Raw genomic sequence first — 27,083 nt, 5'->3', positions numbered from 1 at the left:
CATTCCGCATTAAAAAAAAACACTTTAAACATCTACACAATAGAAATGGTAGGTCATACTAATTATATCATTATATCGACGTTCTCTCAAATGGCCTAGTATACAAATGCGCCGTCTAATTACAAAACAAACCCGGCGCCTCTGTCTGGATGTACTTGTTTCCCTCCGTAAGGACCAGCATGTTTCGTTACAGGAGTTTTGTTACATTATCATTCAACAATTCCACATTTACTGACCTTTATGTATTATTTCTTGACCTCTATAATATCCATTTGATGACACACACTCGGTGTCCTTAAACTTTTCCGAAATAGCAAGGGATGTCACACATTTCCATGGTATGCCATCGTGTTTAACCGGGCATCACTAAACAACAACAACGGCACAAATCCCGGTTATAACCTTTAAATAGCTCACCGTTTATTCTGTAGACGTCAGTCAGTTTTGTGGGGGAAAGAAAGAAGACTTCAAAATCCGTTAAAAACCGACTGAAAACATAGACTTGTCGCGCGGTCCCACGAGACAGTTTCTCCTCACCACAGTCCTCGTGCACTGTGAAAAGCGCGCCATCCGGTGGTAAAGATTCGCGCGCGGGGCAACAGGTGGATTTGGAAATCCATTCCCAGGGAATTTGGACAATTTGTACCAAATTATATTATATAGTAAAACTAGTGTATAAACGGTTTATGAAGCCATTACATGTTAAACATTATCAGTGACTAAAAGTGCACTTGCCTATAGGTCTTTAGGCTTTGTTAGCAAAATGATTCTGGCAGCTGTGGGCTACATACTTTGTGTTTTTTCTGGTCTAGTATATGCCTATTTCCCCAGCCCCAAACTGGCATACATACTGCATTACCATCAGATTAAAAATGTCAGGCACAGATCTGGCCCACACACTGTAAACTATCAAATTAGAAAGGTGTGACCCCACTCTGACCCACACATTATGGAATGATTAATTGTTGAAGGTATGGCCCAGATCTGAACTTTTTTTTTGTAAAATAAAAAGCTGCGCCCCAGGTCTGGCCCACCTCCTGCACAAAGGTATGGCTGACTTCCCGCCTAGGTACCCGGTACAAGTATGGACAATATGCAGGCTACATTAAACCAGCTAAACCAGCAATAAACCAGCATTAAACCAGCTAAACCAGCATTAAAACAGCTATAATCCCTAAATTGCATTCCGATACTCTGCAAGAAATACTGTACTTAAACAAAAGAGAAGAGAGCACTTGCAGATGAAGTCAATCCAAAAAATCTGGTTTATTACAAGTTGCAACGGGGAACATGAAGTGTAGCCCACAAAAGCCCATAAACATTTCTAAAATAAGTAACATTGACTTGAATTGGATTTGTGCCACAAATGCTAAAAGGTGAGCATTTTAAAACGTTAGCCAGGTAAACAACAACAACAAAAGCATGGACTGCTGTTATACCTTGTCCATAGACAGCTAACAGGGTAAGAACATTTGGGTGAAATATCCATTTAATTACTGTTTCCCCTTCCCATGGGAAGCCCTCTGATGTTGATGGGATTCATTGTTTTTCTGTATTTAATTTCAGATTTTTGCACGGTTCTATTGTATACACTGTTTGTGTGCCCAGTGTAAGTAGGTGGAGGACACCAGTTGGCTTCAAACGCTAAAATTATATAAGATAATTCAAAAATCTAATCTACTGACTTTGAACTTTGTCTGCTATTCGGGAAACATTCTATTTCAACATTTTAACAAAGCACACCATCAGTTATTCAAGTAAGAACAATTCATTAATAATTAAAATTCCTGAGAAGTCTACCTACGTGTTGAAAGGGAAGATGTGTCTATCCTCAGCGTCAAATGAACACATCGTCCCCATCTCTCCCTCCACCAGCTGGCACATACCATCCCTTACTCCATACCATCCCTCACTCCATACCATCCCTCACTCCATACCATCCCTCACTCATACCATCCCTCACACCATACCATCCCTCACTCCATACCATCCCTCACTCCATACCATCCCTCACTCCATACCATCCCTCACTCCATACCATCCCTCACACCATACCATCCCTCACTCCATACCATCCCTGACTCCATACCATTCTCAACCCTCAAATATACCCCTCTCGCAGCAGTTGTCTCCCTCACTTGAGATACTCCCGTACATTTTCATTAAGTTCAATGTTTTTTAGATTCGGACAGTGGTTGGTTACCACATATATTCCAAGCTCACAAGAGTGTATAGGGTAGTTAAAGAAAGACTATTTGTGTTCATACTCCCAATAATTAACATAGGCCTTGTCCTGAGACAGAAGGATGTTCATTACCAAAGCGATGCCGTCGCTAATCTTAACTAATGCAGTTGTCTCTCTCATTCAAAGCTTCAGAGCTGATACAGTGTCTCCTGACCCCTCCTGTCTCAGCCTCCAGTTATGCTGCAGTAGTTTGTGTCGGGGGGCTAGGGTCAGTCTATTACATCTGGAGTATTTCTCTTGTCTTATCCGGTGTCCTGTGTGAATTTAAATATGCTCTCTCTAATTCTCTCTTTCTCTCTTTCTTTCTTTCTCTCTCTCGGAGGACCTGAGCCCTAGGACCATGCCTCAGGACTACCTGGCATGATGACTCCTTGCTGTCCCCAGTCCACCTGGCCGTGCTGCTGCTCCAGTTTCAACTGTTCTGCCTGCGGCTATGGAACCCTGACCTGTTCACCGGATGTGCTACCTGTCCCAGACCTGCTGTCCCAGACCTGCTGGAACCCTGACCTGTTCACCGGACGTGCTACCTGTCCCAGACCTGCTGTTTTCAACTCTCTAGACACAGCAGGAGTGGTAGAGATACTCTCAAAGATCGGCTATGAAAAAGCCAACTGACACTTACTCTTGAGTTTCTGACTTGTTGCACCCTCGACAACTACTATGATTATTATTATTTGACCATGCTGGTCATTTATGAACATTTGAACATCTTGGCCATGTGCTGTTATAATCTCCACCCGGCACAGCCAGAAGAGGACTGGCCACCCCTCATAGCCTGGTTCCTCTCTAGGTTTCTTCCTAGGTTTTGGCCTTGCTAGGGAGTTTTTCCTAGCCACCGTGCTTCTACACCTGCATTGCTTGCTGTTTGGGGTTTTAGGCTGGGTTTCTGTACAGCACTTTGAGATATCAGCTGATGTAAGAAGGGCTATATAAATAAATGTGATTTGATTTGATTCCAGTATCTTCCGTTTAAAGGTTGGCCACATGCACACTCCATTCATCACCCACACTCCTGTCACCGACTCCACCTCCACATCTCCATTTACATTTCTCTTCATAAATTCAACAACTTTGTAAATGGCTTATGGGGAAAATGATGAATAAATGTTTAAAGATAATCCTAATTCTACAATACTCTACCCCAGGGGTTCTCAAACTTTTTTGGCCCACAACCCCATTTTGATATCTAAAAATACTCTCGACCCCAACCATGTGAAAACAAATATGTAATTAACAGCCAATGTTAACTTTTTTATTTGGGGCTATGGCAGGCTATTGAAAAACAGCCTAAAAGGATTTCTGATTGTCTTCACAACTCACCATCACATAATTTTAATGTGGGGCTATGACAGTCAATTGAAAATTAGTCTGACATAATGTATCTTATCTCACCACCGTTTATGAGATGGGTGTGGCTTGACGCATGTCGCGTCCAAGCTCCTCAAAGTCAGGGGATGTGGTCAACAGTGCGCACCTCATCTCTGCTGTCACATCCAACCTGGATTGATATTTGGTTTTAATGCAAACGAGTACACTGAGTCTAGCTTCACACAGGCAACTGGTAGCCTACCATGAGTTTTATGGTGCTTTCAAGACAACTGGGAACTATGAAAAATACGAGGTCAAATCATGACGTCAGTGATCTTTAGGTCAGAAATCGGAGCTCTAGAAAGAGGCCCGGGTTGGAATTCGGAGTTGGATGACTATTCAAATCTATTTTTCCCAGTTGGAGCTCGTTTCTTTCCAAGTTCCCAGTTTTCTTGAACGCATTGAAGACGGAAGTCGGAGACGTCAGAGTTCCCAGTTCCCTGTTGTTTAGAGACCGCAGGCTATATTCCCTTTGAGTCAGGAACCAAAACTATGATCCAAAGTGCTCTTCCAAACATTGGAGGTGAGCAGTCATCACTATTTTTGGAAACTTACTGATGCTGTTTTCTGTTATTTTCTTTTCCTTACACAGAAAGTCAATCAAGTCTGGGGTTTTTTTACATCCATTGCGAATTGCAAAATTTGAGAACAGGCCTGAGCGCTGTAGATGTGGTTTGATGTAGTTTACAATTGAAGTTACCTACTGCAATATATCTCAGAGTTCTGTGCTCAGCTCTTTTGCTGCCAGTTGCTCTCTTCCATATGGCAGAGGGAGATACATTCATAACAAGAGTGCAAAGGCCTGCCCGCCGTCCCTCCATAGATGGAGCCCTATCTGTGCAAAAGCCCATCATTCGACGCCATATGGAATCTGTTGTTCGTCAAAATAGCCACACAGCACACTGGACATCCCCTATGCCGTTTCATACTTGGAAATCGTAAGACAGAACAATATGTCCTCGTGACTAGAATCCCCCGACAAAAGTCAATGCATGGTCATCTCGGCCCTCACAGCTATCGTCCATTTGGAGAGCGTTTGCTGGGGAGTTTTTGAGTCGTTCAGTCAGAGCATACATTCTTCGTTTAACAGTGTTATCTGACAAAGGTATTGTTGTGAGTTTCTGTCCCTCTGCCTCCCCACACATTGTTTTCACCATATCAATTGCGGACGGTAATATCAAAGTCTCTCCAATTGTGTGTGGTTTCATAGCGTAGCAGGCATTACCATTCACTGTGGGAATGATTCATGTGCAACGATCAAGTGCGGCCTTTTCCAATGATCTAAGGGCGCTCTCTGGTTGAATTTAATCTTTTGGATTTTAATAATTTTCATTTAGGTTTTTAAGGTTAACCACATTACAATAATTTTGAGATACAAAGACGATATTATAATACATATTTTTTTGGTATATATTTTCTTTTCTTCAGGATTTTGGAAATTCTCCCACAACCCCATTTTCACATCAGGCGACCTCACATGGGTCGCGACCCCTAGATTGGGTACCGCTGCTCTAGCCTATGTGACACTTTTCTACATCATGTGAGGGAGAGGAACAGCATCAACATTGCCTTGATATGGTAACTTGACCTACTTTTGCACATTTTCATTAAATTCAATGCTTTTAATTAACTTGACATCCTCACAAACATGGGTTAGGCCATGAATGTTGTAAACAACATACTGGAGGACCATACAACTGACTAAAGTGCTGCACAAATGAGAGAATGAAAATGGCAACATAGACATCTCCTTGGATGCATATCTTCCAACCTGAATACCCAGTGTGGGACTTAATTGTCTTGATGATCACTCTAGCTGGAGTATCACAGGTAACAGAGGTGACAATTAGAGAGAACTGTTTACCTTTGATGACAAACCCCTTTGCAACTCATTAACTAGATCTCTCTGTAAGGACCGGAGCTGGGAGAGGAGAAGCAAGTACAGGGAGTGAACATTTAATGGATAATAGACAAGAAACAAACAAGGACATCGCCTGGACAGGGGAAAACGTAACGACATCAATGCTGACATGGGGAACAAACTGAGGAACAGACAGATATAGAAGGGGCAATCAACAAAGTGAAGGAGTCCAGGTGAGTCCAATGAGCGCTGATGCGCGTAATGATGGTGACAGGTGTGCGTAATGAAGGACCGCCTGGCGCCCTCAAGTGCCAGAGAGGGGGAGCGGGAGCAGGCGTGACACTCTCAAATAGTCACTGAGGGAAAGTGGCTTTGAGTTACCACAGAATAGTGCAATGATGACCGGGACCTTTACGTAGCCCTGAAGTATCCCTAGGATTGGCCAGAATTGTACACAATAACTTTTAAACAATGGCAAGCCATCGTAGTTCGGATGCAGTCAAAACGCGTATATCTATCTGGGACTTTAGACCAGGTTTTTAACACATCCTCCCCATCTCTCGCTCCACCAGCTGGCACTGAAACATGAGTGAGTGAGGTATTGCTTCCAACCAGGAGAAAAAGAGCATCAAATTAATCTTTGGGATTTCTTGTGGTTGTGTCTGCTGGGGCCAGGGTCTTGCATGGTCTTCAGGAATCTGGTGGGCAATGGGCCTCCCGAGTGGCGCAGTGGTCTAAGGCACAGCATTGCAGTGCTAGCTGTACCGCTAGAGATTCTAGGTTCGAGTCCAGGCTCTGTCGCAGCCTGCTGCGACCGGGAGACCCATGGGGCGGCTCACAATTGACTCATTGTCGTCCGGGTTAGCGACTCCTGTGGCAGGTCGAACGCAGTGCATGCTGACATGGTCACCAGGTGTATGGTGTTTCCTCTGACACATTGGTGCGGCTGGCTTCTGGGTTAAGTGGGCAGTGCGGCTTGGTTGTGTTATGGAGGACGCACGGCTCTCGACCTTCACCTCTCCCGAGTCTGTACGGAGTTTCAGCGATGAGACAAAACTGTACTACCAATTGGATACCATGAAAAAGGGGTAAAAAAGGAATCTGGTGGACTAGAGGTGGACAAGAGCAAAGCAACTTGAGGTTGGACTGTCTAAACAATGAACAGGAGTGAGGAAAGCAAAGAATTAATGACATGCATAAAGCCTATATAGACTATAATGACATGCATAAAGCCTATATAGACTATAATGACATGTATATAGCCTATTGACTATAATGACATGCATAAAGCCTATATAGACTATAATGACATGTATATAGCCTATTGACTATAATGACATGCATAAAGCCTATATAGACTATAATGACATGCATATAGCCTATTGACTATAATGACATGCATAAAGCCTATATAGACTATAATGACATGTATATAGCTTATTGACTATAATGACATGCATAAAGCCTATATAGACTATATTGACATGTATATAGCCTATTGACTATAATGACATGCATAAAGCCTATATAGACTATATTGACATGTATATAGCCTATTGACTATAATGACATGCATAAAGCCTATATAGACTATAATGACATGCATATAGCCTATTGACTATAATGACATGCATAAAGCCTATATAGACTATATTGACATGTATATAGCCTATTGACTATAATGACATGCATAAAGCCTATATAGACTATAATGACATGTATATAGCTTATTGACTATAATGACATGCATAAAGCCTATATAGACTATATTGACATGTATATAGCCTATTGACTATAATGACATGCATAAAGCCTATATAGACTATAATGACATGCATTATAGGCTATAGCCTCCTAGAGATGTTCATCATCCATATCGTAAATTTAGAGCCAAAAGGCCATGAAGGTCAAAGGTTGGCCCAGCAGTGAGGGTTAAGCATTGGAACAGAGGCTGCAGTACAGTTTTGGAGTTTATAAAGAACGTGGAGTTCCAGGTCCCGGTAGAAATTATTTACATTGGAGGACCAAACAAAACATAAAAAGTACAAACTTGAAAAAACACGAGGCTTAAACTAGGTTATTAGGCTAAGCCCCCTAAAAAGGTATGCTTCCGCATCAAAGGTTTTCCATGTTCTGATCTGGTCTGCCGTCACAGCCCTTATGTAGCCTGGCCGTAGCTCCTCCTACTAGACAAACCAACAAAAGATGTAAAATGACAAATAACGTTCTCCAAACTATAATAGGTTGTAGGCTACCGTAAATTAATCCAAGTTAATTCAAATAAAAAGACTTCACTCAATTAGTGATGAGCTGGACGTTGACTCTCTGTAGGGTGCTTATCACACCACTGTATAACACCCAGTAGATGGTGCTAAATTCTTATCCTTGTGGGTCTCAGTTCTGTGTTTTTGCCAGAAAATGCGGAAGTGAAATAATGGAATTTGATGCCATTTCGGAGGACAGGAATAGGCAACATGAATTGATATATTACAGTTCAATAACAATTTATAGGAAATTAAATAGCCAAGCGGAATATATCGCTCAATCAAATCATCACGACAGCCGTGTTGAAATGGAGAGCCGTCGCACAGTAACACGAAGGTCGAGAAATCAACACACCAGGTGAGAGATGAGCTGCATTTGTTTTGTTGACAACGTTGGTTGGTCTGTGACTGTCGCGGTTATGGAGTTGCCATCCATCCCCATTGTCTGTCTTATTATGAGACCGACAGACCAACATTAATTTGATGAGAAGCGATGGATTGCCTTCTGGTCTATCAAATTGCAACATTGTAGGCATATGCAACCGCAACAAAAGGTTATGACCAATATGCACAAATTGTCTTATGTATAGAAAGTATCAACATTGTATCAGAGTTGCATTTTGTTGCTGAAACCAAAAGCGCAGTAACAATGCATTTAATTTCTATTCCACCCGACACCACTCCTCCTAATCTCCACTGCCAATTAGTAATTCTATCCATGGTCATGTATATTGCCTTACAGATTGATCAAATTATATCAACTTCGGAAAGCGCCACACGCCTGTAGCCTAGGTGTGGTGCATCCGATGGTGGGCTCGAGGGCGTTTTGTGTCAACAAACGAAAACTTCCACATCATCGCGCTCGGATTCTTCCACGGAGGCAGAGGGACTGAAGGTGGGACGCCCCCATGGCCCACGCCCGCTTCCCGGGGAGGACTGCAAACGTGGCCGCTAACCTGACTTCCCCGGTGCTGGGTCGGCCACTGTGCTCTAACGGGACGCCCTGGATCCTCTATCTGTTCGAGCAATGCGTGGAGAATGTGTGGGAATACTGGAGCGTAGTCATCGGGTTGATCTCAATGTTCTGTTTCTTGCTGTCTACTCTACCGTAAGTTTCAATGTTCTGTTTCTTGCTGTCTACTCTACCGTACGTTTCAATGTTCTGTTTCTTGCTGTCTACTCTACCGTAAGTTTCAATGTTCTGTTTCTTGCTGTCTACTCTACCGTAAGTTTCAATGTTCTGTTTCTTGCTGTCTACTCTACCGTAAGTTTCAATGTTCTGTTTCTTGCTGTCTACTCTACCGTACGTTTCAATGTTCTGTTTCTTGCTGTCTACTCTACCGTAAGTTTCAATGTTATGTTTCTTGCTGTCTACTCTACCGTACATTTTCCACTACAGCAGTAGGAAGGCGTTATATAAGGAAAAAGTAGATTGTCTTTATAATACTAATTAAAATAAATGATCACAGATGCTGTGATCAACGTTTCTCTGACATTTGGTGTTATGATAATACTCATGACATGAATTAGCCCATTATTGATGTATTACCATAGTAATGAGAGAGGGTATGTGTGGCTCTGCAAAACCAGTTTATGAGACCTCTAATCCAAGAGATCTAATCCATGTATCTGTTTACATGCCACATCACTCTCTCCTTTTCTTTCCCCTTCTCTGCCTCCATTTAATCTCTTGTTGTTTCTCTCTCCCCCCAGACAAGTCTATGAGGCTTATCGCAATGGTAAAGTGGAGGAGGCCATGTCTTTTGGCTTTCTGCTCTTCCTCTTCAGTGGGGACCTCAGCAGTCTAATAGGCTGCATCCTGACCAGCCAGCTGCCCATCCAGGTATCTAACAAAAGGCACAACTTCAACTTGCCGTTGTATGCAAAGTATGAGTATGGGCAGAGGCATATGGGAGTTATTGTTTTGATTACCATATCACTTTCTGCCCAGGCATGCCCTGCTGCATTGTATAGCTGCTGCATTGAAGTTGGTGTCTCTGCATTTACATTCTATCCCAAGGGCATGTTTTCCTTTTAACTGTTCCATGACCCTTGCCTATGCTTACCAGCAGAGGGTGCCACTGTCAATCATATTTGATTGTTCTCTCTCTCTCTTTCTCTCTTTCTCTCTTTCTCTCTTTCTCTCTTTCTCTTCTCTCTCTCTTTTCTCTCAGATTGTGACAGTAGTGTTCTACATCTTCACTGATCTCATGCTCATCTCCCAATTCCTCTACTACAAGATCAAGAACAACTCATCTAAAAGTAAGGCCAGCCGGATCATGATATTACACTGTCCGCCCAACATGGAAACACAATAGAATGCCATGGTTGTGTATGTGAGAATCAGCATTGTTCCTTGCGTTGTAGTTAGTGTGCTGTAGGTTCATATTTCCATTGTAAGTGTAATTATGAGGGTGCAGTCTGTGTACTCACATTATGTGTTACATGCACACCTTATTGACAATGCTAACAGCTATGCCAAGTTTTGTGTGTTCAAGTAAAATAGTTCCCACTAAAAGTTGATGACTGACAAATGCTCACATTGTAAAGCTCCTTTGTCAGTCCAGTTTGCAGCTGAGGGCTGGAACACAAAAGGAAGACATATTGGATTACTTACAATCCAGTGTATAGTATGTGAATACTGTGTGTGTTTATGTTATGTGTGTGTGTGACTCTTCACAGTCCTCGCTTTTCCATAAGGTGTATTTTTATCGTTTAAAAAAATATATTTTACTGCTTTTTTTAAAATGTTTTATTAAACCTTTTTTTACCAGATAAGTTGACTGAGTACACATTGTCATTTACAACAATGACCTGGGTAATAGTTACAGGGGAGAGGAGTGCGTGCTGCGTGAGTTACTTGATGTGGAATAGAGTTCCATGTAGTCATGGCTCTATGTAGTACTGTGCACCTCCCATAGTCTGTTCTGGACTTGGGGACTGTGATGAGACCTCTGGTGGCATGTCTTGTGGGGTATTCATGGGTGTCCGAGTGTGCTAGTAGTTTAAACAGCCAGCTCGCTCTATTGAACATGTCAATAAGTAGTGATGAAGTCAATCTCTCCTCTACTTTGAGCCATGAGAGATTGACATGCATATTATTAATGTTAGGTCTGTGTACATTTAAGGGCCAGCCATGCTGCCTTGTTCTGGGCCAGTTGTAATTTTACAAAGTCCCTCTTTATTGCAACAAAACTATGGCCTGTAGGACCTGACTTGTTGATATTGTTGTTAAGAAGGCAGAGTAGTGCTTAATTATGGACAGATCTCTCCCCATCTTACTTAGCTAATGTTGCATCAATATGTTTTAACCATAACAATTTACAATCCAGGGTTACTCCAAGCAGTTTAGTCACCTCAACTTGCTCCATTTCCACATTATCCATTACAAGATTCAGCTGAGGCTTAGGGTTTAGTGAGTGATTTGTCCCAAATACAATTCTTTTAATTTTTGAAATATTTAGGACTAACTTATTTCTTGCCACCCATTCTGAAACTAACTGCAGCTCTTTGTTAAGTGGTGCAGTGATTCCACTCGCTGTAGTATCTGACGTGTATAGTGTTGAGTCATCCGCATACATAGACACACAGGCTTTACTCAGAGCCATGTCATTAGTAAAGATTGAAAAAAGTAAGGGGCCTAGACAGCTGCCCTGGGGAATGCCTAATTCTACCTGGATTATGTTGGAAAGGCTACCATTAAAGAAAACCCTCTGTGTTCTGTTAGACAGGTAACTCTCAATTCACAATATAGTAGGGGTTGTAAAGCCATTACATCCTATGTTCTTCCAGCAGCATACTATGATTGATAATGTCAAAAGCTGCACTGAAGACTAACAAAACAGCTCCCAAAATATTTGTAATATCAATCTCTCTCAGCCAATCATCAGTAATTTGTATAAGTGCCGTGCATGTTGAATGCCCTTCACTATAAGCATGCTGAAAGTCTGTTGTTAGTTTATTTACTCTAAAATAGCATTGTATTCAGTCAAACACAATTTTTTTCCCAAAAAGTTTACAATGGATTGATAACAGGCTGATTGGTCGGCTATTTAAGCCAGTAAAGGGTGCTTTACTATTCTTGGGTAGCAGAATGACTTTTGCTTCCCTCCAGGCCTGAGGGCACACACTTTACTGTAAGCTTAGATTGAAGAGCTGGCAAATAGGAGTGGCAATTTTGTCCTCTATCATCCTCAGTAATTTGTAATTTTCCATCCAAGTTGTCAGACGTGGGTGGCTTGCCACTGTTGATATACAACAATTTTTTTAATCTTTTCCACACTCACTTTACAGAATTCTAAATTACAATGCTTGTCTTTCATAACTTGGTCAGTTATACTTGGATGTGTAGATTCAGAGTTTGCTGCTGGCATGTCATGCCTTAATTTGCTAATCTTGACAATTAAACAAATAATTAAAGTAGTTGGCAATATTAGTGGGTTTTACGGTGAATGAGCCATCTGAATAAATGAGGGATGGAGCTTTTTGCCTTTTGCACAACATTTTTATTTAAGGTGCTCCAAAGCTTTTTACTATAATTCTTTATATCATTTATCTTTGTTTCACAGTATAGCTTTTTCTTATTTTTGTTCTGTTTAGTCACATGATTTCTCAATTTGCAGTACTTTCGTCAATCGGTTATGCAATCAGACTTATTTGTCATTCCTTTTGACCCCTACCCCCTAAACCATAACATTTTTCAATTCCTCATCAATCCTTTGGGATTTAACAGTTTTTATAGTGCATGCTTATTAGTAACTGGTGTAAGCAATTTCTTAAATAAGTCAAGTGCAGCGTCTGGTTGCTCCTCATTACACACCACAGACCAGCAAATATTATTTACATCATCAACATAGGAATTACTACAAAACCTCTTGTAGGACCTCTTATACACAATATTTGGTCCAGCCTTTGGAACTTTGGTTTTCCTAGCTATGCCTACCATATTGTGATCACTACATCAGATCGATTTGGAAACTGCTTTACAACAGATTTCTGCAGCATTAGTAAAGATGTAATCAATACATGTGAATTTCATTCATATGCTGTTCGTAAACACGCTGGTAGGTTGACTTATAACAAATACTGACTGTTAGCACTTGGTGGTCTATAGCAGCTTCCTACAAGAATGGGGTTTACGTGAGGCAGATGAACCTGATGAACCAGATGAATATTACTTCAACATTACTTGACATGAGATCCTCTCTAAGCTTTACAGGAATGTGGCTCTGATTATAGACCGCAACACCATCCCCATTGGCATTTTTGTATTTTCTGTAGATGTTATAACCATGTATTGCTACCACTGCATCATCAAAGGTATTATCTAAGTGAGTTTCAGAGATGGTCAGTATATATGAGTGTCAACGGTTACCTGCAAGTTATCGATTTCATGAAACTTGTTCCTTATTGGTATTGTTGCTCCTTAATTATTTATTTCAATTTTATTTGTAATTTTTTTCTTAACTATATTGTTGGTTAAGAGTTTGTAAGTGAGCATTTCACTGTAAGGTCTACACCTGTTGTATTCAGCGCATGTGACAAATTACATTTGATTCTTAGGCTATATACACTACATGACCAAAGTATGTGGACACCTGTTCATCAAACATCTCATTTGAAAATGATGGGTATTAATATGGAGTTGGTCCCCCCTTTGCTGCTATAACAGCCTCCACTCATCTGGGAAGGCTTTCCACTAGATGTTGGAACATTGCTGCAGGGACTTGCTTCCATTCAGCCACGAATATTAGTGAGGTCAGGTACTGATGTTGGGCGATTAGGCCTGGCTCGCAGTCGGCGTTCCAATTCATCCCAAAGGTGTTTGATGGGGTTGAGGTCAGGGCTCTGTGCATGCCAGTCAAGCTCTGTTGCCACAAAGTTGGAAGCACAGAATTGTCTAGAATGTCAAACTGAATGTATGCGGTAGCCTTAAGAATTCACTTCACTGGAACTAAGGGGCCTAGCCCGAACCGTAAAAAACAGCTCCAGACCATTATTCCTCCTCCATCAAACTTTACAGTTGGCACTATGCATTCAGGCAGGTAGCGTTGTCCTGGCATCCGCCAAACCCAGATGCTCCAGAGTCCAATGGCGGCGGGCTTAACACCACTCTAGCCGATGCTTGGCATTGCGCATGGTGATCTAAGGCTTGTGTGTGGCTGCTCGGCCATGGAAACCCATTTCATGAAGCTCCCGATGAACAGTTCTTGTGCTTATGTTGCTTCCAGAGGCGGTTTGGAACTCGGTAGTGAGTGTTGCAACTGAAGACAGACAATTTTATGCGCTATGCACTTCAGAACTCGGCGGTCCCGTTCTGTGAGCTTCTGTGGCCTACCACTTCGCAGCTGAGCTGTTGTTGCTCCTGGACGTTTCCACTTCACAACAACAGCACTTACAGTTGACTGGGGCAGCTCTAGCAGGGCAGACATTTGACGAACTGACTTGTTGGAAAGGTGGCATCCTATGACTGTGCCACGTTGAAAGTCACTGAGCTCTTCAGTACAGGCCATTCTACTGCCAATGTTTGTCTATGGCAATTGCATGGCAGAGTGCTCGATTTTTATACACCTGTCAGCAACGGGTGTGGCTGAAATAGCCAAATCCACTCATTTGAATGGGTGTCCAAATACTTGTACGTTAATGTGGGCTATTTTTTAGCATTTTTCTGAGATGCTTGAGCGGCTTATCAGAAGTAGACATGCCAGTGATATTTACAGTATGTTGGAGCTGATAGTACAGGATGAGCTGCACACAGTGGACTTCCTACGAGGACACACCGCCTCAGTGCTAACAATATAACTCTAGTTCATAGACATAGGATTACTGCATACAATAGCTATAGGATCGACAGAGGCATTCAGTGGACTTGGAGGGAAATAAATTAGGTTACATACACTATGACTTCCAACGCTCCTGGGACATTGTAATTTTTTTCTTCAGCACTACGACAACTCAGTGACACAATGGTAGTGATTATCTGAGCAGGGCTTGGGCCAAGTCATTTTCTCAACGCTGCCTTGAAATGCGTGGACAGAGCCAGGAGCCAAGATGATTTGGATGGACTCTGTCATTCTTGTAGAGCATCTTATGTAAGTTATGCCAACAGAGCTACAGTAGTCTTTTAGCCAGATGTGTAATGCCAGTAGCCTGCTGAATCTCTCACAGCCGTGACCCAACGATGGTACCGGGCCTGAAATAATTGGCTGCTTTTTGGAAACTTTCAGAGCTAGAATCAGTTATTTTAAAATACATTTTCAGCATTCCCGGTTAGCCCTCCTAATGTCATTTGACCCCACATGGACTACCACAGCGTCAGGCCCTGGCATTTGTTATAGAATGGTGGGAAGCAGCCTTGTAATGTCCTCTACTCATGCTCCTGGGTAGCACAGGGTTTTTGCCCTGAGAACCGAGATGTTTCTTACCATAGAGCTGCTGATGACGACAGCTGGTGCATAGGCTTAGGAGGTGCGGCCGCTCTTTCGCCTCGAGTGGCCTCGCAGACCCCCCGAGGATCGATGGGCGGTGAGGCCATGATGGACCTACCCAGCTGTAGAATCAATCATGGCTGATGAAGGGCTGGAGTCTCAGACACCTTCATGGTCTGATGGGGGGAAGCTCTGAAGATCTGAAACCGAGTTAGAAACCACAGGAGAGGGAGACAGAACAGAGGGCGAAGGCGCAGGTACCTTTGGATCCGATCTTGAGAAGCAGAAGCCCCCAGGGATGAAGGTGCCGGAACCTCTAGATCCAGGGCGAAGAAACTGTTTGAAGTATGTGTCCAGTCCGGGCTTCCCATCAAGGAGGCCCTCATTGCCAGGTGCCGCTGCTTTTTGAGTGACGTATTGCCATGGCTGGTTGATAAGATCAAGAACAGGAACATCCACCAAGTCATCCAGAAGCAGCTTACTGACTCCATTTTCCAGGGAAGAGGCAGACCCCTTCGGTGAGGGATCCCTGCCGAGCACCGGCCAGTTGACTGTGGAGAGCCGTCATGGCGGAGACACTTCCACCAGGCCAGAGAGGCGTCCGGCTACTGGAGTAGAGGAGAAAGAAAAAGTAGGCGGGCATGGATTCCCCAGTAGCTGGTGTAGGACTCCCCAGTGGCGTGTGTAGGACTCCCCAGTGGCGTGTGTAGGACTCCCCAGTGGCGTGTGTAGGACTCCCCAGTGGCGTGTGTAGGACTCCCCAGTAGCTGGTGTAAATTCACTACTTGTTTGCTAAGAATAGCCACTTCGCCACTGTAGTCCTCTGCAAACAAATAGTTAAAAGTCCGGGCAGTCCACATTGTCCTTGAATAGAGCTAAATAAACACAGCTCCAGCAGGGTTGAAAACGTGCAATAGCGACTTCCATTTGAGACTGTCAGACAGCTAGGCTAGCTGGGCTTCTATGTCTCTGTCCTTACAAGGATTTTTCAACTAAGTGAACAAGAGCACAATCCTCCTTTAAATCCTCTCACAGAGGTGAGCACGCAAGCAGTGTCTCTGCATGTACTGTTGGTAGCAGCATCGGCTAACGTTGGTAGCTATACAACACAGTTCCAGTACAGGTTGCAGGCTAACGTTGGTAGCTATACAACACAGTTCCAGTACAGGTTGCAGGCTAACGTTGGTAGCTATACAACGCAGTTCCAGTACAGGTTGCAGGCTAACGTTGGTAGCTATACAACACAGTTCCAGTACATGTTGCAGGCTAACGTTGGTAGCTATACAACACAGTTCCAGTACATGTTGCAGGCTAACGTTGGTAGCTATACAACGCAGTTCCAGTACAGGTTGCAGGCTAACGTTGGTAGCAATACAACGCAGTTCCAGTACAGGTTGCAGGCTAACGTTGGTAGCTATACAACACAGTTCCAGTACAGGTTGCAGGCTAACGTTGGTAGCTATACAATACAGTTCCAGTACAGGTTGCAGGGGAAAAGGTGTGTCTGAAATCGGTCACCTCTACAAAACAAGGAGGTACAGTAACACTGTGGGTGCGTCTGTGTGTGTGACCCATGTGTGTCTCTCTCTCCCAGAGCGCCCCATGTTGAAGTGGTTGTGTTTCCTGTGGTGTGGGGCTTCCACTGTGGCCCTCCTGATTCTCCCCAAGTTCATCACTGACAACAACACCTCTGCCAACACCGAGGTGACGTGTGTGTGTGTGTGTGTGTGTGTGTGTGTGTGTGTGTGTGTGTGTGTGTGTGTGATATCGCCTTCACACACAAACACACAATGTGAGTTGTATCTCATCCTATATCTCTCTCTCTCTCTTCAGAGTGCCTCTAACAGCGTGGAGATCTCTGGTTATGCCTGTGGATACGTGGCCTCCATATTCTACCTCTCCTCTCGTTTTCCACAGCTCTACAAAAATGTAAGTGACAGTCTATGGGCGTGATTATGGAGGTAAGATGTGACAGGATGGCAGGGTTAGGGGACATGAGGAGTGAGGGGGAAGAGGGTGACAGGAGGGGAAGGAAGGGGTGATAAAGGAAGGCTCAATGTAGTTGGGGCCAGAAGAGAAAAAGGAATGCTGTTGTTTGATTTTTTTAAATGAGAACCAGGCGTGAGAGACTGGTGTTTTGTACTGAGTGATGTCACAGCATCTGGACTGGTGGCTCCTGCAGAGAACTCACTGTCACTCCCAATGTGACAATAGTTCCTAGGGATGGCCTAAGGGGGAGAGCACAGTACACACACACACACACATTTTGATATATTGAGTGTCTTTGTGAGCATGCATGACTTACCAACAACAAACCTTACATACTAACACATTGTCAGACATTGTGAAAATATGTTCAGAACTAATATTATTTTGGAACTTAACAAAAAAGTAGTTAAAATGAAGAAGTAATAGAATGGGGTTAAATGATTAACTACATAACATGTTTTGAAGACTCTAAGCCTAAAATCTTCACTTTTCTCTGTTGGTTTTGAGGTCTAAAAGGTAACATCTCCCTGTCTGTCTCCAGTTTAAGCGACAGTCTACAGAGGGCACGTCGTACATGCTGTTTGCCCTGGCCATGATGGGCAACGGGACCTACGGGCTCAGTGTCATTGTGGTTCTACCAGCTCTGGCCGGTTCCAAACAGACCTTCATTCTCAAACATCTGGCCTGGCTCATCGGCAGCCTGGGAGTCCTCCTCCTAGACTTCTTTGTATCTTTTATTTTTCTCCGAGATCATCATTTCACTAAAAAAAGGGATAAGGATGTGAAAGTGTTATTTTTGTCTCTGGAATATTGTTGACTTGTTGTGGTGTGTTTGTGAATGAGCCTTAACTCTCCCAGGTCACTGCCCAGTTCATCATCTATAGGAAGAACCGCTCCGCTAAAACCAGCAAGAAGATGAACGTTCCTGAAGTAGAACCTCTGCTCTGTGAAGAGGAGGAGCTCTCCACGTTCTAGAAAACGCATGAATAAAGGTGTATCGTTAGAACACATGATTAAAGTTCTAGAGTGAGAACACATGATTGAAGTTCTAGAGTGAGAACACATGATTGAAGTTCTAGAGTGAGAACACATGATTGAAGTTCTAGAGTGAGAACAGTAAGAGAATTCCATAAATCGTTTCCATAATGTTGAGTGGAGACCTAGAATAATTCAACAAATGTGATAGTACACCAATGTTCCCTCCATTTAAATCCAGGTGAATTAAAGGGGGAGTCTTATGTTTGAGGAATGTAATCTCAGTAGAACCGTTCTCTATTATTTTGTATGATCTATTCCCTATGTTTTTTCTTATTACACTAAAGGCCAATAGGGTGTATCTCAGTGTCACATTCCTCTAGTCTATGTTTGTCAATGGTTAGAGCTCTTGTGTTTTCCAGGATAAGATATGCAATACACTGAACTGTTCACACAGCATTGCCGTCTAGGTAAACAGTACAAGAAGGAATCATAACAGTGATTGTTCCTGTATGTAGGTTTGAAAAGATCATACATCACACCAATGGTAATGTATCACATTGACTATTGATGTGCCACAAAGTAGTGGGCTGCACCAACAGTAATCTATTTTACACTTTGTTATAGTTTACCTTGGTTTGTTGTAGGAGCAGATTCCGTTGTAATTGAATCCCTATTTAAGTTGTAGTTGGTAAATTGCTTGGAGTGTTACACAGTGTTTAGGTTGTGAATATGCAGTGATATCCTGTTCCTTGCATCTACATCTATTTATGTGTTGCTGCAGTGGAGGTCTGAGGGCTGTTTGACGTCTTCACACTGGTGCTTTTAAAACAGACAGTTCTTTGGCTGAAATCTAACCTTTAGATAAACATCCTTCTTTCCTTATGTTATGGCCTGGTTATGCTACCTTTCAGTGGCCACAAAGAATGGAAGAAAGGAGGGAGGGTTTTTGGCCGTATTGAGTCACAGCCTTGAGCATTGAGTTCTCACCCGTTATTGTGGAGTTGTGTCCAGGGTTGTATTCACTAGGAACCAAAACGGCGAAGGACCTAACTGAATTTGTCCAATAGAAACTTGTTTTCATTGCAAAATGTTTCAACTGTGTGCAACTAATGAATACACCCCAGTCTTCTGTGTGTGTGTAGTCACATGTTCAGAAAGCGGAGGATCAAGGTTGTGTGGGAACTGTTTTATAAGTTGATGTGCCATAACTTGGTAACATGGAGTCATGATGAGTGAATAGAGCTTTCTAATTACCGATGGATGTGTTTGGTTGATTGACACCACAGATTTCTCTACCTCGTCTTTCAGTGAGGGGGTTTGTTTATCTGACCCGGGTTACCCCGTCTGGTTTGAACCGGGTGAAAAGTGATTGTATTCATTTTGGAACCGGGCTGCCTCCCGGGTGTGAGCCAGGTGTCCCGCTCTGGCCGACGGCGAAGTCGGCTCAAAACAAAAGTGACGTAATTAAGCATGTGTGATGAGTAGGATTATGTGTTTTCAAATGCTAAAGTGATTACTTTTGATAAAAATCCTTTATCTGCCTTCCCAATAAAAACTAGTTTGAAAATTCAAACATTTTATTTGATAGAAAATAGATGTATGTTTCTGGACAATGTACCTAGCTGCCTTGTTGACAACATGATTGAGTGGCGCAGATTACTGTTTGATTTGAGAAGTGCGCTCCTCCCTCCCCGCTTTCGCCCGATGACGTGACAGGCCATTGCCCGGTTCAACCCAGGCCAGTGTAATAGAACTCCCTCAGTGACATAGGAGTCATGCCTGGTGAAAATGTAAATCAAAGCAAATCAAAAAAATATTTGTCACATGATCTCACCTGTTGTATTCGGATCATGTGCCAATTTTTTATTTGCTTTGATTTACATTTTCACCAGGCATGACTCCTATGTCACTGAGGGAGTTCTATTACACTGGCCTGGGTTGAACCGGGCAATGGCCTGTCACGTCATCGGGCGAAAGCGGGGAGGGAGGAGCGCACTTCTCAAATCAAACAGTAATCTGCGCCACTCAATCATGTTGTCAACAAGACCTTACCGTGAAATGCTTACTTACGAGCCCTTAACCAACAATGCAGAGTAAGAAAATATTTGCTTAATAAACTAAAGTTCAAAAAAGTAACACAATAACGAGGCTATATATGGGGGTACCGGCACCAAATCAGTGTGCGGGGGTACGGGTTAGTCGAGATAAGACCAGCATCCCGGAGTCGCCTCTTCACTGTTGACGTTGAGACTGGTGTTTTAATGAAGCTTCCAGTTGATGACTTGTGAGGCGTCTGTTTCTCAAACTAGACACTCAAATGTACTTGTCCTCTTGCTCAGTTGTGCACCGGGGCCTCCCACTCCTCTTTCTATTCTGGTTAGAGCCAGTTTGCGCTGTTCTGTGAAGGGAGTAGTACACACATCATCAGTTTCTTGGCAATTTCTCACATAGCCTACATTTCTCAGAACAAGAATAGACTGACGAGTTTCAGAAAAAAGTTATTTGTTTCTGGCCATTTTGAGCCTTTAATCGAACCCACAAATGCTGATACTCCAGATACTCAACTATTCTTTTTTACCTTTATTTAACTGGGCAAGTCAGTTAAGAACAAATTCTTATTTTCAATGACGGCCTAGGAACAGTGGGTTAACTGCCTTGTTCAGGGGCAGAACGACAGATTTGTCTAATCTAAAGAAGGACAGTTTTATTGCTTCTTTAATTAGAACAACAGTTTTCAGCTGTACTAACATAATTGCAAAAGCGTTTTCTAATGATCAATTAGTCTTTTAAAATGATCAACTTGGATTAGCTAACAGAACGTGCCATTGGAACACGGTAGTGATAGTTGCTGATAAGTGGCCTCTGAACGCATATGTAGATAGTCCATAAAATATCTGCCGTTTCCAGCTACAATAGTCATTTACAACACTAACAATGTCTACACTGTATTTCTGATCAATTTGATGTTATTTTAATGGACAAAAAATGTGCTTTTCTTTCAAAAACAAGGACATTACTAAGTGACCCCAAACTTTTGAACGGTAGTGTACATGTAGGTAGGGGTAAAGTAATTATGCATTATGATATTTCACCTTTATATAACCAGGTAGGGGTCAATGCAAATAGTCCGGGTAGCCATTTGATTAACTGTTCAGCAGTCTTATGGCTTGGGGGTAGAAGCTGTTAAGAAGCCTTTTGGACCTAGACTTGGCGCTCCGGTACCGCTTGCCGTGCAGTAACAGAGAGAACAGTCTATGACTTGGGTGGCTGGAGTCTGACAATTTTTAGGGCCTTCCTCTGACACCGCCTGGTATGGGGTTCTGGATGGCAGGAAGTTTTGCCCAAGTGATTGTCTGGGCCGTACGCACTACCCTCTGTAGTGCCTAGCGGTCGGATGCCAAGCAGTTGCCATACCAGGCAGTGATGCAACCAGTCAGGATGCTCTCAATGGTGCAGCTGTATAACGTTTTGAGGATCTGAGTACCCATGCCAAATCTTTTCAGTCTTCTGAGGGGGAATAAGAGTTGTCGTGGCCTCTTCACAACTGTCTTGGTGTGTTTGGACCATGATAGTTTGTTGGTGATGTGGACACCAAGGAACTTGAAGCTCTCAACCCGCTCCGCTACAGCCCCGTCAATGTGAATGGCGGCGTGCTCGGCCCTCCTTTTCCTGTAGTCCAAACTAGTTAAGCGTTGGAAGGAAATATAAAGGGAGTGCTTGTGTTTTAGGAGTGAAATGTGATTAAACATGATGTGACAAAGTACAGTATTTATTGGTAGAGATAGTGTAGGGTTACAGCTGGGCTTTAAAAAGCACAGTTGTGATTGGTTGACTTTCCATGTAAACTTTCAGCCAACCACAATTTGAAGCAATAAATGGGTGTAAAATAAGGAGTATTACTACTTTTACGTGAAGTATTGAAAAAGCTAAACATTGAGGCTTTGGAAAAATTGGCTATATGGCTGACCAGCAAATAATTGTGGCCATGAAACAGCAGGAAATCCATGAACGAAGAGAAATTATATTGACACTTATTTTCTCTGATAAACCTGTAGATAGTTGCAGATTTCGTTTCTTATTTTTATATTATTTTAAAGGTAATTATTGGTTGTATCAGACATAACTTTTTTTGCCTTTCTCTTGATAAATTAAGTTTGAATTCTGGTTAGCTCAAAGCTTTTTTTTCAAAGTGTTTCCTATAGATATCTTCCAAATCAGAAAATGGAATAGTGAGATATTTATTTATTTACAGTCTCAAGAACAAGGAACATTTCTGAAAATGTTTTTACTTGAATAATGACACTGTATTGCTCTTTTAAGATAACATGGTATTTTCTTTTCTTTATGCTTTAGCCTATGTTACTTGCAATATTTGTCTAATTGAAGATATGTCCCAGTATCTCAGCTTTGTAGCTCATTGTACACAAGTTAAGCATTCCAATATGATGTTTATGTAACAAACAAACTTCTCAATAAAGTGCAATATATCAAATGTGTGTGTAGTTATTTTTCTTTTGAGGCAAGATAACACACACAATTTAGTATTTTGTGTAATATTTGGCAGGCACACAGTTTCAGCAAATATGTATTACAGTATATTTAAATTACTATATCTACAAACTATAAATATATATGGTTAAGTCATCCTATACCTTCTATAGTAGCCTTTGATAAATTGGTGGTTAAGTTAAATTCGATGCATAGTCTCTGCAACATATGTGCATTTTGTAATTAAAATATTCAACATCATACAGTATGTCCCAATGCTATGAGGTGTTTGATGGGTTGAGATTGGTGTTGTTTGGGTCGAGAAGATGAGGGCAACCACACCTTTGGACTGAGGGAGCGAATTGATTTCATTGGGAGCAGTGTTTTCTCTGGAAGAATGTGTCGCAGTGGGGGCAAAAAGGTTGAGGTGAAGGACAGAGAAGCTCAGTTCTGGTGACTTTTCTGACTGACATTCTACTCCAAAATGAATTAAAATAAAATTATGCTAAAATATAAATTCCACCTCCAGAAAAGAGCCCAATAACATATTGGTAAAATGATTTGTTAAAACTATTTTAACATTGGACCATGCATATATATAATGTAGGGCAACTTGTTAGGGTAACCCGCAACATTTACATTTTAGTCATTTAGCAGATGCTCTTATCCAGAGCAACTTACAGTAGTGAATGCATACATTTCATTTCATGCATTTTTTTTTTGTACTGGCCCCCCGTGGGAATCAAACCCACATAGAACCGACAATGCTGGTTAAATAAATGTGATATATATATATATTTTAATGACTGTGCCGTAACGGGCCGAACTGCGCATGTGCAGCCCGTCAACTCCTATTAAAACGTATCAGTTTGTCACTTTCACGAGGTTGGAGTACCAACATGTTCAAATACGTAAGAGGTTGGCTCGAATCTAAGTTTTGGCTTTAGATTTCGAGAAAATAAATAGTGAAGTAAGATTTTTTTCCCACTTATCTTATTGATTTATCAATCCCCAAACCCCGGCCTGGTTTGTTTTGCATGAGTTCCCGGAAGTCTCGTGATGTTGCGCCTCTGGGTTTAGAAAGTCTTTGCTCTAATCCTCCAACACCCGCCCACACATTCCAAAAAGTGTTTGACCGAACCCTGACGTGACCAATGAGAAAAGTCAATTCCGTGGAGGGCGGGTAGTTGGGTTTCATTGGGGAATGACTTCCAAAGTAGTTGCTGTTGGGTGGTGTCTTCGCTGTTTAGGTGACACGTAACTAAAGTTAAAGGTGCTGTAAGGCCTCGGAAATATCGGGATTTTGACTTCTGTTACAGGGCTTGGCAAAGTCTGAACGCATTGCACTGTTAAATCCCATCTGGGTTTGTTTCGGAATAGAGTAGTGCGCATTGTTTCTACATTACCCACATTGACAAAGTCTTCTTCTCATGAAATATCGGAGAGTTTGCTGTGTGTAGTGTAGTCAAGCAAAAATCCAAGGAGAAGTAACAACAAACTGGGATTCCTTTGTGGATGTGGCTACACCGTGTTGTGGGCTAAAATGAGTCCAACATCTTCACTAAACTTCCCCCAACTCTAAAGTGTTTCTGCGCCCTCTGTCTAATAATGCTTGGGGACGACTGAGGTGATACGGGTCTTGAGAGGTAGTAGTAAAACGTTTAGCTGTAAAAAGTTTAGCTGAACTTTCCACAGAAGTGACCGGGAGATTGCTTGTGCAGGCAGCGGGGAGAGGAGCTATTCAACCATGGGGAACGGAGTGTGTTCTCGGAGGCAGCGGAGAATCTTCCAGTCTCTCCTTCTAATCACCGTAGTTTTCGGGATTATTTACGGGGGGATGATATCGTATGAGATGCACAAACAGCTGAAGAGGACAGAGGCGATGGCTGCCAAGTACCAGCAACATCAAGAGTCGCTCTCGGCGCAGCTTCAAGGTAAATGTTTTCCCCGCCGACGTTTACAAAGATAGAGAGAACAGTGGCGATTTTAGATTTTTTAAATCTTGGTGGGGCAAACAAAACAAAAACTGTGCATGCCAGCAAAGCCACTAACAAACAACACTGATGAATAGATTATGTACACTATAACGGTGACACATGGTGCACACCAACTGTTAGGGCCTACATAAAGCTGTCCCAACATCTACACCTGGCTATCAGCGGAGCCTTGTCTGGCAGCGAAACAGTTATTTTAGCCTTATTTACTGTCTTTAAAAATTAATAGGGCTGACTTGTTTAAACAAATGTGGTTTCTAATGACAATTGAGATGTACAAACTATGGCATATGAGGGGGCGACAAGCGGATAAGGGGCAATCTGTAATTTCGATTGAGACATTAATGAGCGGGCTAGGATGGATGTAGTCAAGTCAAATTTCAATCAAGTCAATAACTTTGTTTAGCACTTTTGAAATGTACAGTGATAGAATTCAGAACATGGGCCGTTCTTAGTGTTTTCCCTGTACTCCAAGTCAGAACCATTGGATAAATAAAGGGGGCATATAAGCAGACAATGAAAGCACTTACAATATTTGATGATTGCATTTCTCTAAAACCGGTTATAGGCTACATGTGCACCACCAAGTCAGAACAAGGTGAAATTAAGAGGGGAAAATAGACCAAATTATTAGGGTGATGCACATGGGCTACTAACAGCTTACTACACAACATACACTTATTACTTTCTTAGCAACAGTATACATATCTCCCTGGAATATTTTTGTAAACATTTTTAGATTGAACCTTTATTTAACTAGGCAACTCAGTTAAGAACAAATTCTTATTTACAATGACGGCCTACGGGGTAGGCAATTTCTCGCCATGGAATAGCCTTCATTTCTCAGAACAAGAATAGAGTGATGAGTTTCAGAAGAAAGTCTTTGTTTCTGGCCATTTTGAGCCTGTAATCAAACCCACAAATGCTGATGCTCCAGATACTCAACTAGTCTAAAGAAGGCCAATTTTATTGCTTCTTTAATCAGAACAACAGTTTTCAGCTGTGCTAACATAATAGCAAAAGGGTTTTCTAATGATCAATTAGCCTTTTAAAATAATAAACTTGGATTAGCTAACACAACGTGCCATTGGAACACAGGAGTGATGGTTGCTGATAATGGGCCTCTGTACACCTATGTAGATATTCCATAAAAAATCAGCCATTTCCAGCTACAATAGTAATTTACAACATTAATGTCTACACTGTATTTCTGATCAATTTGATGTTATTTTAATGGACAAAAAAAGTGTGTTTCTTTCAAAAACAAGGACATTTTCTAATTGCCCCCAAAGTTTTGAACGGTAGTGTATATATTTTTATTACATTTATTTTAGCTAACAATGTGGGGCTCAAAACAGATGGGTCTCTGCCCCACCTGCCCAGAATGACGGGTCGCCACTCGGAGAGAGGGAGGAGTTCGAGGACTTTATTTTAATTACTTTCTTGGCATTCTTCTTTACCGATACCTGCTTTTACTAAAATATACAATTGTATCAGTTGCTTTTAAGACAATGTTGCGAGTGTGGAAGTTTTTCGCTGTCACAGCAATGGCTTCTTTTTGACTTAGTTGGCGTTGGCTGGCTCAGCTTACTGTATTGAGACTAGAGGTCGACCGATTAATCAGAATGGCCGATTTAATTAGGGCCGATTTCAAGTTTTTATAACAATCGGTAATCAGTATTTTTGGATGCCGATTATGATTGATTTATGTTGCAATCCACGAGGAGACTGCGTGGCAAGCTGACCACCTGTTACATGTGTGCAGGCAGCAAAGAGCCAAGGTAAGTTGCTAGCTAGTATTAAACTTATCTTAGAAAAAAAATCGATCTTAACATAATCACTAGTTAACTACACATGGTTGATATTACTAGTTTAACTAACTTGTCCTGCCTGCTTTGCATATAATCAATGTGGTGCCTGAAATTGTGTCACTTCTCTTGCGTTCAGTGTAAGCAGAGTCAGGGTATATGCAGCAGTTTGGGTCGCCTGGCTCGTTGCGAGCTGTGTGAAGACCATATAATTAATTTGCCAGAATTTTACATAATTATTACATAATATTGAAGGTTGTGCAATGTAACAGGAATATTTAGATTTAGGGATGCCACCCGTTAGATAAAATACGGAACGGTTCTGTATTTCACTGAAAAAATTATCGTTTTGTTTTCTAAATGATAGTTTCCGGATTTGACCATATTAATGACCTAAGGCTCGTATTTCTGTGTGTTTATTATATTATAATTAAGTCTATGATTTGATAGAGCAGTCTGACTGAGTGGTGGTAGGCAGCAGCAGGCTCGTAAGTATTCATTCAAACCGCACTTTCCTCTGTTGCCAGCAGCTCTTAGCAATGCTTGAAGCACAGCGCTGTTTATGACTTCAAGCCTATCAACTCCCGAGATTAGGCTGGCAGTACTATAGTGCCTATAAGAACATCCAATAGTCAAAGGTATATGAAATACAAATTGTATA

The 27,083-nt window shown here is 42.0% G+C and overlaps 3 protein-coding genes across 7 annotated transcripts in view; 2 read left to right on the top strand and 1 right to left on the bottom strand.

Annotated features, from left to right (window-relative positions):
* Nucleotides 1-548, bottom strand: part of LOC106594828 (ventricular zone-expressed PH domain-containing protein) — a 197,401-nt gene extending 196,853 nt beyond the window's left edge. The window contains exon 1 of the mRNA XM_045704029.1: nt 418-548. The gene's annotated coding sequence lies outside the window, so the exon portion shown is untranslated. The remainder of the gene's footprint in view (nt 1-417) is intronic.
* Nucleotides 549-7,875: 7,327 nt separating this feature from the next.
* On the top strand, nt 7,876-19,705 carry LOC106581440 (lysosomal amino acid transporter 1 homolog). Of its 3 annotated transcripts, XM_014163503.2 has the most exons (8): nt 7,876-8,096; nt 8,481-8,846; nt 9,452-9,581; nt 9,913-10,000; nt 16,760-16,869; nt 16,999-17,094; nt 17,696-17,881; nt 18,013-19,705. In XM_014163503.2, the coding sequence occupies exons 2-8, from the start codon at nt 8,647-8,649 to the stop codon at nt 18,127-18,129; spliced, it is 927 nt and encodes a 308-aa protein (XP_014018978.1). In that variant the 5' UTR covers nt 7,876-8,096; nt 8,481-8,646; the 3' UTR covers nt 18,130-19,705. The 3 variants fall into 3 exon arrangements, with proteins under 3 accessions (XP_014018978.1, XP_045559984.1, XP_014018979.2); XM_045704028.1 differs by lacking the exons at nt 7,876-8,096; nt 8,481-8,846 and adding an exon at nt 8,923-9,041; XM_014163504.2 differs by lacking the exons at nt 7,876-8,096; nt 8,481-8,846 and adding an exon at nt 9,077-9,080.
* Nucleotides 19,706-23,836: 4,131 nt separating this feature from the next.
* The window catches only part of golim4a (golgi integral membrane protein 4a), a 28,780-nt gene continuing 25,533 nt past the window's right edge, over nt 23,837-27,083 (top strand). For 2 of the 3 annotated variants that reach the window (XM_014163499.2, XM_014163496.2), the window contains exon 1: nt 23,838-24,554. In XM_014163499.2, coding sequence (XP_014018974.1) covers nt 24,368-24,554 — 187 coding nt within the window. In that variant the 5' untranslated portion in view covers nt 23,838-24,367. Of the gene's footprint in view, nt 24,555-27,083 lie in introns of all 3 variants that reach the window. The other variant, XM_014163497.2, reaches the window with a different exon arrangement.

This window comes from Salmo salar, chromosome ssa20 (assembly GCF_905237065.1).
Source record: "Salmo salar chromosome ssa20, Ssal_v3.1, whole genome shotgun sequence".
Lineage (NCBI taxonomy): Eukaryota > Metazoa > Chordata > Actinopteri > Salmoniformes > Salmonidae > Salmo > Salmo salar.
Note: the sequence above shows the minus strand (reverse complement) of the source record. Positions and strands in the feature narration are given on the sequence as shown.

Coding starts and splice junctions, on each gene's coding strand:
- LOC106581440 (XM_014163503.2), top strand. CDS start 8,647: ATGGCCCACGCCCGCTTCCCGGGGAGGACTGCAAACGTGGCCGCTAAC. Junction 8,847..9,451: donor TTCTTGCTGTCTACTCTACC/GTAAGTTTCAAT, acceptor CTCTCCCCCCAG/ACAAGTCTATGAGGCTTATC. Junction 16,870..16,998: donor ACACCTCTGCCAACACCGAG/GTGACGTGTGTG, acceptor CTCTCTCTTCAG/AGTGCCTCTAACAGCGTGGA.